The sequence below is a fragment of the Onychostruthus taczanowskii genome, unplaced genomic scaffold (assembly GCF_017590055.1).
Source record: "Onychostruthus taczanowskii isolate IOZ18803 unplaced genomic scaffold, ASM1759005v1 scaffold30, whole genome shotgun sequence".
Taxonomy (NCBI): Eukaryota; Metazoa; Chordata; class Aves; order Passeriformes; family Passeridae; genus Onychostruthus; species Onychostruthus taczanowskii.
In genome coordinates, this window is record NW_024500350.1 from 8638161 (window position 1) to 8650923 (window position 12763).

The 12763-nt window shown below is 63.7% G+C and overlaps 2 protein-coding genes across 2 annotated transcripts in view; both read left to right on the top strand.

The window, feature by feature from the left end:
* Positions 1 to 751: 751 nt before the first annotated feature.
* CYTH1 (cytohesin 1) lies at positions 752 to 12517 on the top strand. Its single transcript, XM_041409000.1, is given in 14 exon segments — positions 752 to 2720; positions 2722 to 2815; positions 5256 to 5338; positions 6012 to 6076; positions 6723 to 6789; positions 6973 to 7091; positions 7384 to 7464; positions 7556 to 7668; positions 7741 to 7889; positions 7985 to 8096; positions 10431 to 10507; positions 10606 to 10677; positions 10990 to 11144; positions 11367 to 12517. Coding segments are annotated over 14 exon segments (1329 nt in total). The 5' UTR covers positions 752 to 2657; the 3' UTR covers positions 11446 to 12517.
* The window catches only part of DNAH17 (dynein axonemal heavy chain 17), a 36399-nt gene continuing 34648 nt past the window's right edge, over positions 11013 to 12763 (top strand). Inside the window, exon 1 of the mRNA XM_041408993.1 lies at positions 11013 to 11144. The gene's annotated coding sequence lies outside the window, so the exon portion shown is untranslated. The remainder of the gene's footprint in view (positions 11145 to 12763) is intronic.

Genomic DNA, 12763 nt, shown 5'->3' on the forward strand with positions numbered 1-12763 from the left:
GGCTGGGGCTCGGGCCCTGCGCCCCAGGAGCGGGGGCCGTGGTGGCACCCCCACACTCGCACTCCGCGCTTCTCTGGGTGCACCTTCCTCCATGCGGCGCTCGTTGCTATGCGACCGCCGGCTCCTGATGCTTAATGCTCTAATACGGAGGGATAAAACCACTCTAAAAATACCCCGCTGCCCGCCCCCCGCGGGGGCAAGGGGGCTGCCGGGGGGCAGGCAGCCTGGGCAGGGGGGCCGCTGGGAAGTTCCGAAACTCCTCGTCCTCCAAGTGGCTTTGAGGCGCCCGCTGTGGCTCCGGCGGTGGCACGGCTGGCGTGCCGGTGCGGCGGGGATTGGCTGGGGCTGGCGCGTGGGCTCCTGCGGCTGGAGCTCCCCTTCCAGAGCCAGCTCCAGACAGAACCGGGACTGCTCCGGCTGCCCTGCCTGCACCCTGCCCCAGGCACTGGGGAGCTGCCCTAGGTACTGGCTGCCTGCCTGGCACTGGGGAGCCCACTGCTCGGCCACGCACACCTGTCTGGCCTCTGTGTGCTCCTTCCTGACCTCTGCCTGTCCCTGCCTTGCCCTGCCGGAGCTTGTGGCATTCTGCGTGGGACCCCCGCAGCATGGGGACAGTCAGCGAGCTCTGCGCCTCCAGTTTCCAGGCATTCCTCTGCCCCTCGGTGGCTGCCAAGGCAGGTAGGCACTGCGTGCCCCCTCCCCTCTGTGCCGCGGGGTTCCCATCCCCCCGCAGACACGGCGGTACCCATGGCTCTGGTTCCATATGGCTCTGGCTCCATATGGCTCCTGCTGAAAGCAGCACAGAGTGTCCTCGCCGTCTCACTGCCTCCTTCCTCTGCCGGCCTTCCCAAGCTCGGGCCTCTGCAAGCACTGGGCCTGTCGCCTGGCATTGCCCTGCGCTGGAGCTGGTGCCGTGGTGAGACGGGTGTTGGGGAGCCAGTGGTGGTGGCTGGGAGGTCACAGGCAGCGCAGCATGGCCATGGTAGGTCCTGCCCCAGCCCCTCTACCCTGCCCTGCCCTGGAGGATGTGTGAGCGCTCGGTAGTCCTCATCACAGCAAGTGCCGGAGGCTACAGAGGGCAGGGTGGCACTCTCCAAAGGGAATTCTGTGTGGGAAAGCCCAGCTCCTGCTACGCTGTGGGTGTGCTGAGGGTCAGCCACCTCTGTGACCTGATGCTGTCTGCTGGCTCCTGCCCAGCTTGTGGGACTGGGGAGCTGCGCAGTGGGGCAGGGGGTTGTGGGACCCCCTCAGCCAGCCCTGTGGCTGAGCTGGGCTCTGCTCCTCTTGAGGCCTGGCACCATAAGCAGTGCTGGGAGCAGGTGAGGTGCCTGCCTGGCAGCTTCCTTGCACATGCACAGTGTCTGTAGACATGGCTGAGCTGGTGGTCACCCAGCCATGCTGGAGGCTGGGGGTCTGTGCATGGGAATGTTGGACCTTGAGCCACTGGGAGCAAGGTGGTGGCTGTGGACAGGGTTCCTTGGTGGGCTCTGGGTCAGGGAAGCAGGGTTAATGGAGTGTTGGGCAGGGCTGCACAGAAGCAGGAGAGTGTCCTGAGCACAGGGTCCAGCAGCCTAGGAGGGCCCGTCCCCAAACCCTCCTCCTGCTGCACCTCTGCTGTCGGTGGGGAAGGATGGGGCTGACGCAACCCAGGGTGTGCACATGGTGAAAACAGGATGTGGTATGAGGAGACAAGCAGGATGTTTCTGGGGGCCCCACAGGACCCCACCAAGGGGTGGGGGTGGTGGCACCCGCAGCAGCACGCTGAGACCCTGGGCTCATCCCCATGGCCTGCCTGACCCCGGGGCTGTTGCCCCTCTGGTGTGGTACAGCGTGGGCTGGCAGCAGGGCTGGTTGCTGCAGTAGCTCAGGGGGCCGAAGGACACCCTGAGGCATCTGAAGCCCACCCTCCCCTTACTCCATAGCTGGCATTCTGGGTGCCGTGTCTCCATCTCATGCTGCTGAACAGGATTTAGCTGAGTCAAGGCAGCCAAAGCTGATGCAGCCTCTCCCGGCGACTGACGGGGACAGGGATGGGGACAGGGATGTGCTGGGGTCGCTCCCATTGCAGGCACGGCCCCACATCTCCCAGACTCGCCACACAGGGGTCCTGCATGGAGCAGTGGGGTCCCTGCAGACACCCCATAGCAAGGGGGAAGACAGTGGGAAACAACATCCCGTGGGGACTGGCATGGCTCCTAGTCCTTCTCCTGGTTCCAGTTCTTGTCCCAGACAGCTGTGGGAGATGCCATGGAGCCTGTGGAGAGGAGCGGGCACCAGCGGTCCCCACGGCCAGCGCAGGACCTGGACCTGCAGTGGAGAGGTCTGGCAGAGATGGGGGAGCTGCAGGGCTGGGGGTCTGCTGGCCTGCCCAGCTGGTGGAGGGGAAGGGAGGGGACCCCGGCGCTGCGCACTGAGCTCAAGATGTGCCGGGTCGGGTGTCCTGGCAGGCTCCGAGGAAGGAAGGGCTGGGCCAGCCCAGGACCTGCCTGGCTGGGACCCCAGCACATGGCGTCTCCCGGCCCCGCGCCAGGGAGGGGGAGCAGGCCCTGGCGCCCATTTCCCACCCGGCCGGGAGCACAGGAGTTAAGGTGCTGACGGCTCTGGCTCATGGCGGCAGGAACAGGGTGGTGCTGGTGCTGGCTGCTGGCGAGGCCGGGATGACGCCCGAGAGGCCCCGGAGCTCATTGGTACGGGGCCCTGAGTCACCGCGGAAGCACCGAGGCTGCAGGTGTCCACACCCGGCACGGCAGCTCGGGCACGGCCAGCGGGGCCGGGGAGGGTCCTGCCACGATGGTGCTCAGGGCAGAGGACAGCGGTGAGCCGGGCCGGGGCGCGGGGGGCCGGGCGAGGGTGGCCGGTGGCTCCGTGTGTGCCCCGCTGCCCTCGGGCAGCGCTGGGACAGGGACGAGGCCAGCAGGGCCCCGTGCCCAGCAGGGCCCCGTGCGGCGGGGCTGTGCTCTGGGCGAGGTGCGGAGCAGGCTGCGGTTGCTGCTCGGGGGTGAACAGGCCCGCTGAGCCCCGAGCCCCATGGACAGATCCTGCTGCTCTGGGACAGGATCCTGGTTGGGGAACCCGCGCCTCCCTGTGCTGGCGGGGAAGCCCAGCCACGCTGGGATCCGGCAGTGTGGTGGGTCCCTGTGCGAGTTCTGTGCCAGGCTGAAGCCAGGGGCAGTGTCTGTTCCCGTCCCCCGGCACTGCTGTGCCTGCGGCCAGGCTCGCCGGGGCTCTCCAGGGCAGTTGCTGTGCAGAGCCAGGGAAGGGTTAATGCCGCCTTCCTTCCCCAGAAAAGCTCCTGCGTCTGGGGTTTCTCTTCCTCTGGCTGCTGCTGACATGGCTGGGCTGCTTGTCACGAGTGCTCAGCCTCCACCGGGGAGGGACCTTCCGGGGCTCGGGAGCGGCCCTGCCGTCCCTGCTGCCCTGCAGCGTCTCATCTACGCCTCTCCCGGGGCCGCCGGGACCCCAGCTGGAACCCCTGTCCTCTCCCAGGTGGGCAGGAAGAGGCAGAGCTGAGGGCTTGCCTGAGGCCTGGCATGAATTTGGCTTTCCCTGCTGCCGTGACGGGGGTCTGGTGGCTGAACAAGAGGGTCCTGCAGTTAGGCAGGAGGGTCCTGTGACACACGCAGCAGCCCGGGGATTTGGGGGTTTCTGTGTCTGATGAGCGGGTGTGACGAAGCTCATCCCTCCCTCTACGAGCCTGGGCTTGCTGGGCACCCTGGGGGCCTGGCAGTGGAGGCTGATGCCGGTGGGAATGGTGAGAATGGCGCTGGGGCGTGCAGAAGGGCTGGGATGCATCGACACAGCTCTGGTACTGTAAGTAACTTTTAACCTGGTGCCACGAGCCGACCGGTCTGGCTCAGGCTTCCCGACATGGGAGACTGAAAGTATTGGGAAGTGTTGGCGTGTCTGAGGGACGGTGTCGCAAGCCGAGGCGCCTCAGCCTTGGCAACAAGGGGCTGTAAAGGAGGAAGCTCATCAGAGCCAGAGCAGAGCTGGGAAGTGCTGAGCTCAGAGATTCAGGGTGCAGGGTGGCCCTCACCCAGGGAGCTCCCACTGAGGCAGTGTGGGGAGAATCGATGCACAGTTGAGGACAGCGCTGGTCCAAAGGCACATGGTGTTTTTGGGCACTGGTGTGGGGCAGTGACTGCGCTGGGGACACTCTGGTGAGTCTGGGCTGGTGGCAGCGGTGGCTGTGTACGTGGTGGCACACGGGACCTCAGCAGGTCAGGGGGTAATGCTTGGGGCAGGGGAGGATGGTGACAGCCCTACAGACGCCTGTTCCCAGCACCCCAGGGCGGGAGGTGGGGGTGACACAAGAGCTGAGCTGGCAGATCCTGCTGCCACCTCCCTTGGGGACAACACTCTGGAGGGAAGGTGTTTTGGTGTCCTTGCAGGTGACCTTGGTGCAACGCAGAGAAGCAGCTGGCAGAGGTGGGAGACATGAGCATAGTAGGAGGACTGGGAGCACTCTTGAAGGAGCCAGTGACCTTGGGGACTGGAGGGAACAGGAATGGGATACCTTGTCACTGTGAAGCAAGGAGGTCACATGCCAAGGAGCACTAGGAATGTTCCTGGAGCACGGGAACCATGTGGTGGCCCTGAGCGATGGTGTTGGAGAGGGGGTATCTGGCTCCCCAGGGTGACAGGAAGGTGTAGATGTTGTGGTGTGCAGGTGAGGTCTGTCTGGAGGGTGCACCAGCTCCAGGCTGGCCTCAGAATAATGAATCCACTGTAGAGGGAGCTGCAAGGATGGCCAGGAGCTGCTTTGTGTTTGGGGCTGACCTGGTGCAGCAGAACAACCTGCAGGGCTGCAGGTCGGTGTGGAGCCTGTGCTGCAGGGCACAGCAGAGCTGCCCAGCCATGGGGAGCAGAGTGGGCACCCACACCAGCCCGGCTGAGGCAGAGCAGAGTGAAATGGCCTCCAAGTCACTCTGCTGACTTGGAGGGGCAGCAGGGCTGGCAGAAGCAGTGCTAGAGGTGATGCAGAGGCCCGTGTGGGTTCTCACTCTGCAGCTGCCACAGTCTGAAGGAGCAGATGCCCTTGCCCTCAAATTCCTTTCATGCCATTGGTGCCACTTGGCCTCTGTGTGGGGCTGGGGACACTGCTCGCCAGCCCAGCTCCTCCTGCCACCCAGCGCCTCCACGTCCTGCCTCCACCCAGGCCCACAGCTGCTGGCTGGGGACAGAGGCTGTGCCAGGAGTCTGGCAAGTCTGACTGCCAGGAGCACACATGCTGATCTGATCGTGTCTCTGCTCAGTGCCCAGTGACCTGACCCCAGAGGAGTGCCAGGAGCTGGAGAACATCCGCCGCCGAAAGCAGGAGCTGCTGGCTGACATACAGGTACGATGTCAGGGACCCACACAATCCCCCTGTCCCAGAGACAGCAGCCTGGCTGGAAGGGTCCCTGGAGCCCCATGCAGCTGCCCTACAGCTCTTCCTCCGAGGGGCTGTGGGGACAGGGTCCCAGCTGGGATGTGGTCCCAGGTGGCAGCCAGCCGTCCCTGCCCTGCCAAAGCAGCCATGCCTTTTCCTGTACCCTGCAGAGCTCCAGGCTGTGCAGTTGTGCCAGTCTGCGCCAGCCCCTGCCTGGCACGGGCAGGGACCATGTCTCTGGGCCAGGCCACTGCCCTGGCAAGTGCCTGTGAGGTCGTGGCTCATCTGGGACACTGTCAGTTGTGTCCCTGATTAAGGCAGCCGAGGCTAATTACTGCCATATGCTGGGCATGATCTGAAGGGATTAGGGGTAATGTTGTTAACCTCTGAATCTCTTCCTTCCTGCATGCTGGGAGCGTGGCAGTGCTGCAGGGATTAGCAGCGGGGGGCAGCCAGCCCCACTGCCAGTGCCCTCCAAGCTGGTTCAGCCCCTGGGCAGTGCTTGGGGGTGGGGGAAGAAGGGAGGGAAGGAAGGAGGGGCTCTGGGGCCTCTTGGGGGCATGGGGCTGTCTCCAGGGCTGGGGGCTGGAGGGTTTGTAGGGGAAGCACCTCCTTGTCTCAGTGCCCCCTCTCCCCACAGCGCCTGAAGGATGAGATAGCGGAAGTGACGAATGAGATCGAGAACCTGGGCTCCACGGAGGAGAGGTGAGTCCCCGCACCTTGGAGCCCCCTCGGGCTCGCCTATGCTGTGCAGGAGCCAAGGGCAGCTGAGCCCTGGCCCACGACTGCTGGTGTGAGCAGCTTTCCCATGCGCTCTGAGCTCCTGGGAGCAGGATTCCAGGATGATCTGCTGCTCCCAGGTCTATTTTTCCAAGCCCCAGCCCCTCTGTCTGGCTGCAGCCACTGGCGAGCTTTGTTATTCTGAGCTGGTGCAGTCAGTGCCAGCCGGGATTAGGGGGGCCCGGTGGGAGCTGACGCCCAGCATCATTCCCAGTTACCCACTGGGGCATGAAGACTGTCCCCTTCTGCCAGCCCAACTGCTCTCCCCAGAGCCCTGCTACAGCCAGCTTGCCCAAGCCTCCCCACGTCTGGGTGACCTGGCAGGTACCTGCACCCCCTCTGCTCAGGGTGACCCCAAGGACACGTGGTGGCAGCTGTGCACTGTTCCAGGGCCTGGCAGGCCGAGAGCAGCCCCAGGCCACGGTGTGGGGCAGACACAGAGCAGTGGGTCCAGCATGGGGGCCTGGGTCCCGTTGGTCCAGGCTGACCTTCCCCACGGTGCACTGCCCCAGGGGCTGCACAGAGGCAGTGGGGCCCTGCCAGGTGCTCAGAGCTGTTTCATGCCTTGCAGGAAAAACATGCAGAGGAACAAGCAGGTGGCCATGGGCAGGAAGAAGTTCAACATGGATCCTAAGAAGGTACTGTGGGATGGGGAGCAGCACTGGTTACCCACCACTGGGGATGTGCACGGCTCTACCACCTCCCAGTCCAGGTTGCTGGGGCTGGGGCAGAGCCAGCAGCCAGGGCAGGGGCTGGCGCTCAGGGGGCAGGCTGGCAGGGGCAGCCACAGACCCCCAAGCACCTCTCTTGCACCCCTCCAGGGCATCCAGTTCCTGATCGAGAACGACCTGCTGAAGAACACGTGTGAGGACATTGCGCAGTTCCTGTACAAGGGAGAGGGCCTCAACAAGACAGCCATTGGCGACTACCTGGGCGAGAGGTGCACTGAGCTCAGCTTCCTGGGGGTGCTGTGGGCTCCTGCCACCTGAGAGATGGGACACTGCAGCTCTGAGCTCACAGGGGAGCTCACTGGGGGTACCCGGGGTGCTGGGGGTATTCAGTTCATGGCTGGCTCTAGCAAGTGGCTGATTTGTGCAGACCAGACCAGGCGGTAGCTGCAGCTTTCCCCCATGAATGAGTAGAATCTGGAGAAGGGCAGGGGCAGTGGAGCCACTCAGAAGTCACAGGATTGCTGATCATGCATCCCTCGTGCTCTGGCTTTGTTCCCACAGGGATGAGTTCAACATCCAAGTCCTGCATGCCTTTGTGGAGCTGCATGAATTCACTGACCTCAACCTTGTGCAGGCTTTGCGGTGAGTAAGGGGCTGGGAGCTGAGCGTGGCGCACTGAGGGTGCTGGGGACCATGGAGCCCCCAAATCAGCAGCACAGCTGGCCCTCCACAGGCAGTTCCTGTGGAGCTTTCGGCTGCCAGGGGAGGCACAGAAGATTGACCGGATGATGGAGGCCTTTGCCCAGCGGTACTGCCAGTGCAACCCTGGTGTCTTCCAATCCACAGGTGAGCGCCTGTCCCAGATGGTGCCCTGGTATCATCCTGCCCCACAGCTGACTTTCCCCTCTGCCCCTGCAGACACCTGCTACGTGCTGTCCTTTGCCATCATCATGCTGAACACGAGCCTGCACAATCCCAATGTGAAGGACAAGCCCACGGCAGAGCGATTCATCGCCATGAACCGTGGCATCAATGACGGGGGGGACCTGCCTGAGGAGCTGCTCCAGGTGAGGGCCAGGGCCAGGCTGCAAAGCTGGCCCAGAGCAGGGCCCACCACGGGGCTGCTGGGCGAAGCAGAGCTGATTCCATGTCATTGTACCAGAATCTGTACGAGAGCATCAAGAATGAGCCCTTCAAAATCCCTGAGGATGACGGCAATGACCTCACCCACACCTTCTTCAACCCTGACCGAGAGGGCTGGCTCCTGAAGCTCGGTGAGTGCCAGTAGCAAGGGAGGGCAGGCTGCCACCAGGGTGCAATGCCCCTGGGCTTCCCACACTTCTCCTGCTGGCCTGGCTCTTCAGAGCACAAGGAGGCTACAGAGACAGGCACAGCCTTCACGGGAAAGGCATCTGTACATCCAGCCCTCTGTGTTCCCTTGGCTGGGCAGCAGGAGCAGACTCAGAGCTGATGAGGCCCTGCAGAGTGGCTGGGTGGGTGTCCTGGGGGATTCTGCCTCTAGGCTGGGCATGCCCCTGGGACACAGCGCTGGTACCAGGGTGTGGTGTCAGAGCACAGAGACCTCGAGGCCCTTCAGGTCACCAAGTCACAGCAAGATGTGGAGCAGGCCCCCGGGAGCAAGCGGCGAGCTGCCCCAGGCTGCGTGCGTCCCCCCTCCATACCACAGACAGCCCCTGCCTCACCTTCCCTCAGCATTACCACCTCCGCATCCCAGCTCCACATGCAGGCAGCATGCATGGCATCCCTGCTGCACCACCCGGCTCCGCAGCCGGAGCCCTCCGCGCCCTGGCTCCTGTGGCTTCTCTTCTTGGCACCTCTGGGGAATCCTCTGCCCGGGTTTAGTGAGGGGGAATGGGAGTTGGCAGGATCAGGGTCCAGTGGGGCGTTTCCCCAGGGTTCTGCCTGGGGTCAGAACTCCTGATACATGGCCAACCCCTTGGGAGGGGAGAGCAAGAGCTACCTGCTCCCTGCCCTGGGGTGGGGGGACACAGGACAGCCCCAGGCTCTCCTGACTGGAGGGGCCCCGCACACCCAGGTTTAGGCTGGCACCACCCATGGGGAGGTGGAGGGGCAGCAAAGTGGCTGTGGACCCCAAGTGCCTTGGAGGGCAGGGAAGAACCCTGCCAATCAGCCAGGGGGTGGAGTGAGCCAGGCCCTGTCCCCAGCAGTCAAGGAGCCCCATCCCACAGAGCCACAGTGAGCCAGGGCAGTCAAGCCCCACAGCCCTGCCGCTGGCCCAACCCCTCACAGCTTCCCTGCTGCAGCCCGGCCCCACTGACCCGCAGGGCAAGGGGGGGCTTTGGGTTCCTCTTTTTATTTTTTTCCTTTTTTTTTTTTAATTTTCTTTTCTCCCTCATTTATATGTTTCCATGATTTTGGCTCTTCCTTTCCTTGCCCCCAACTCCAGGAGGTACGTACCCCTCTTCCCTGCTCTGCTCACACTGCTGGGGCTTCGTTTCCTTTGCGTTTTTAATTGCTGGTGATGAGTCTCATTGCTGCTGCTGTTGCTGCTAACCCCACACGCCCGGGGACCTCGCCTGCTGCAGGACAGCCCCTCTCCATCTCCAGGCAGGGACATGGGGTGCCAGCCCTGCCAATGCCACACGTTCCCCAAGGCCTGTGGCCTCCTCTGCTGCCCCGGGGGAGGATGGGGCCGTAGTGGCACCTTGCCACCCCCCCAGCTGGGCACCACCATGTCCGCAGACAGCTCAGCCTGGCCAATGGGTCCTTGCCTCCAGTGACACAAGGGATGGAGACAGGTTTGGGGTCTCCTCGGGAGGGGTCCCAGCCTGTGCACGGGTGGTTAGGGTGTGCCAAGTGACTGCAGCTGGATGGGATCTGTCTGCGTGGTGCCCTGTGCTAAGGGCTCACAGCAGTCCCCATGAGGCACCAGCACTGCTCCAATGCCTGCACCCCAAGGTGTCAGGGAGCATTGGTGCTGGCCCTCAGAACTGCTCTGGGGCAGGGACAGGGGTGGGCTGCCAGCTGGCACAGGGCAGCAGGGGCCCAGGGCCTTCCTGGCAAGGGAAGGAGGTGTGCAGGACCCCCAGTGTACACTGTGGCTCCTGGTGTCCGTGCCGGATCCAGCCTGCGAGGGTGGGTGCTCGTCCTGCATTCAGCACTGCTGCCGTGGCTGCGCTGGAGGGGAGCTGGGCCGGGTGGGGGGAGCAGGGCAGCTTCTCCTGCTGGCAGCTGTGGAGCTCGGCCATGGCCTTGGGTCCTGCCTTGCCCAGGGTCCAGGACGAGCGGGACCGTGGTCAGTGTGAACAGAAAGTCCCCGTGTGCTCCCAGGGAGCTGCCTGGCCGCAGTTCCCTCTAGCTGTGCTGAATCTGTGTTTGGGTGGGAGCGGCCAGCGCTCCCGGCCCGGCGGTCCCGCCCTCGCCTCCATCCTCATCCGTGCGCTTCCTGCTCTGGTCGGTGCGGTGTGCGCTGCCTGCTGCTGCTGCCCGCCGCTGCCTGGCTCTGCTTGGCTCTGTGTGTGCGCTGCTGGAGCCCCTGTGTGCCCGGCCGGCTCCGTGCTGCCGAGCTGCCGCGTGCCCGGCCCTGCTGGCCAGGGCTGTGCCCGACTGGCCCTCTCTGCTCCCAGGAGGCAGGGTGAAGACGTGGAAGCGGCGCTGGTTCATCCTGACTGACAACTGCCTTTACTACTTCGAGTACACAACGGTGAGTGGGCTCCTGCAGGGCGAGCTGGGCTGGGGCAGGGAAGGGGCTGGACTGGGGGTGTCCCACCCCACAGCTAAACATCTGCTTGGCTGCACCAGGATAAGGAGCCCCGTGGCATCATCCCCCTGGAGAATCTGAGCATCCGTGAGGTGGAGGACTCAAAGAAGCCCGTGAGTGTTGTGGCAGTGTCCTGTGGGGTCTGGGGACAGCTTTGGCTTGGGCAGAAAAAGCTGGGAGGTTGCAGCACGCTGAGATGTCCCCAGGAGGGGCAGGGGACCGCAGGGCGGTCACTGTCTTCATCAAAGTGGGGCTGGTCACCACAGGGGCACGTGCAGGGCCAGGGGGTGACAATCACAGTGTGTCTGTTCCTCTCTGCCGTGCTGGGGTGGCTGTGCCGGGCGTGTGTGGCTCTGCTTTGTCCCTCCCAGTCTGGGGTCCCCTTTGGAAATGGGGGCTGTGTCTGAGCGGTCTCTCCCTCCCAGAACTGCTTTGAGCTCTACATCCCTGACAACAAGGACCAGGTGATCAAGGCCTGCAAGACAGAGGCAGACGGGCGTGTGGTGGAGGGGAACCACACCGTGTATCGCATCTCTGCCCCCACGCCTGAGGAGAAGGAGGAGTGGATCAAGTGCATCAAGTGAGTATTTGGGGGAGCACGTGGGGGCACGGCACTGGGCAGGGGCACAGCAGGGACATGCCTGCTGTCCTCAAAGGGGACAGTGCTTCCCAGGGCATCCTGCAAGGATGGGGGGAGAAGGCTTCCCCAGGGATATAAAGGGACCTGCCCAGGGCCAGGCCAGGCAGGTGGCACCCATCACTGCAGCAGTTTGGCCTGACCCAGCCCTTGCTCCCCTGCCAGGGCAGCCATCAGCCGGGATCCCTTCTACGAGATGCTGGCTGCCAGGAAGAAGAAGGTCTCCTCCACCAAGAGGCACTAGCAGCCAGACTGGCCCTGCGAGGCCAGCCCAAGTGTCCCCCGGTCATAGGGGCATGGGGGGTGGGGGCCATGCTGCATGCTGGCCCTTGAGGCCCAGGGCCCAGCTTCAGCTTAGCTATTTCTTTATTGTGGGGGGAGGGAAGGGGCACGGGCATCTCAGTGACTGGCCCCCCATCACTGCCTCATCACTGACAGCATCTTCACAGGCTCAAGCTGGAACACAGCACCCCTGGGAGCCCTGGCCTCAGCACCACGGGCACCCTCACTGCCTCTGACCCCCAGGAAGCCTGTGGCCATGTGGCACTGGGTCCCCCAGCACCAGTGCTCAGACGCTCTTGGGGTGTTCTGTCGGGAGGGCAAGCGGCTGTTGGTGAGCAGCTGGAGGTTTGGGGGTGCCACAGGTGCTGGGGTGCAGCCCCAGCCCCAGGGTGCCCTGCAGAGATACAGCTCCTGGCCCTCGTTGTAGCGGGCCTGGGTCTGTCCTAGGTGTCCCCACGCTGCTGCCTTGGACCCCCCCCCCAGCGACCCCCTGCGCTGGAATGGTCCCACAGACACAGGAGGGACAAAGGGCAGGGACTGTTGATGAGCAGTGGTGGCACGCAGGGCAGGGATGTGCCCTCACCCTGCTGTGGGAGCTGTGGCTTGGATGTGGCAGCACTCAGTGGCATTGCCCCAGCCCATCCTTGTGCCATGGCCCTCGTGGCAGGGTGGCATGGTGCCATGGTGCAGCCTGCCCTCAGGATGGCTGCTGGTGGGGGTCTGGGTGGGTGGGCGCTGTGGCTCCACCTCTCTGCCTCACAATCGCCTGTGTCTTGTCCTGTCCCCCTCCCCACGCACGGTCTGGAGGCACCTGGATCAGTATTAGTCTATTTATCAGAGGTGTAAATACTCCTGTATAGTTTTCTCCTTGTAGATTATTTTGTATGTGGGTGGTTCAGTGCAGAGGCCTCACAGGAGTGGGGCGGGTGGGCAGGATTTTTTATTCTAATTTTTTTTTTTTTAATTTGCCATGGCCTTGTAAACTAGTGCTGAAGATCAGCAACAAATAAATACTTGTACCACGCTTCCCTTGGCTTCCTGTGCTCTGTGCAGCTTGGGTGGGAGTCCCCTGCCCCTGTCAGCCCTTGCCCCTTGCCCAGCCTTGGACTGGGCTCATGGTCCTCCCGGCCCGAGGTTGTGATTGCTGGGGGTGTTTGTGAGCCTTGTGCCTTCACCAGCTGCCCCTGGCCACCAGGACAGTGCCTGGGGTACCTCACTGCAGAATGCAGGGTGCCTGTTCCAGGCTGGGACAACTCTTGGTGCTGGACCTGCAGTGGGCA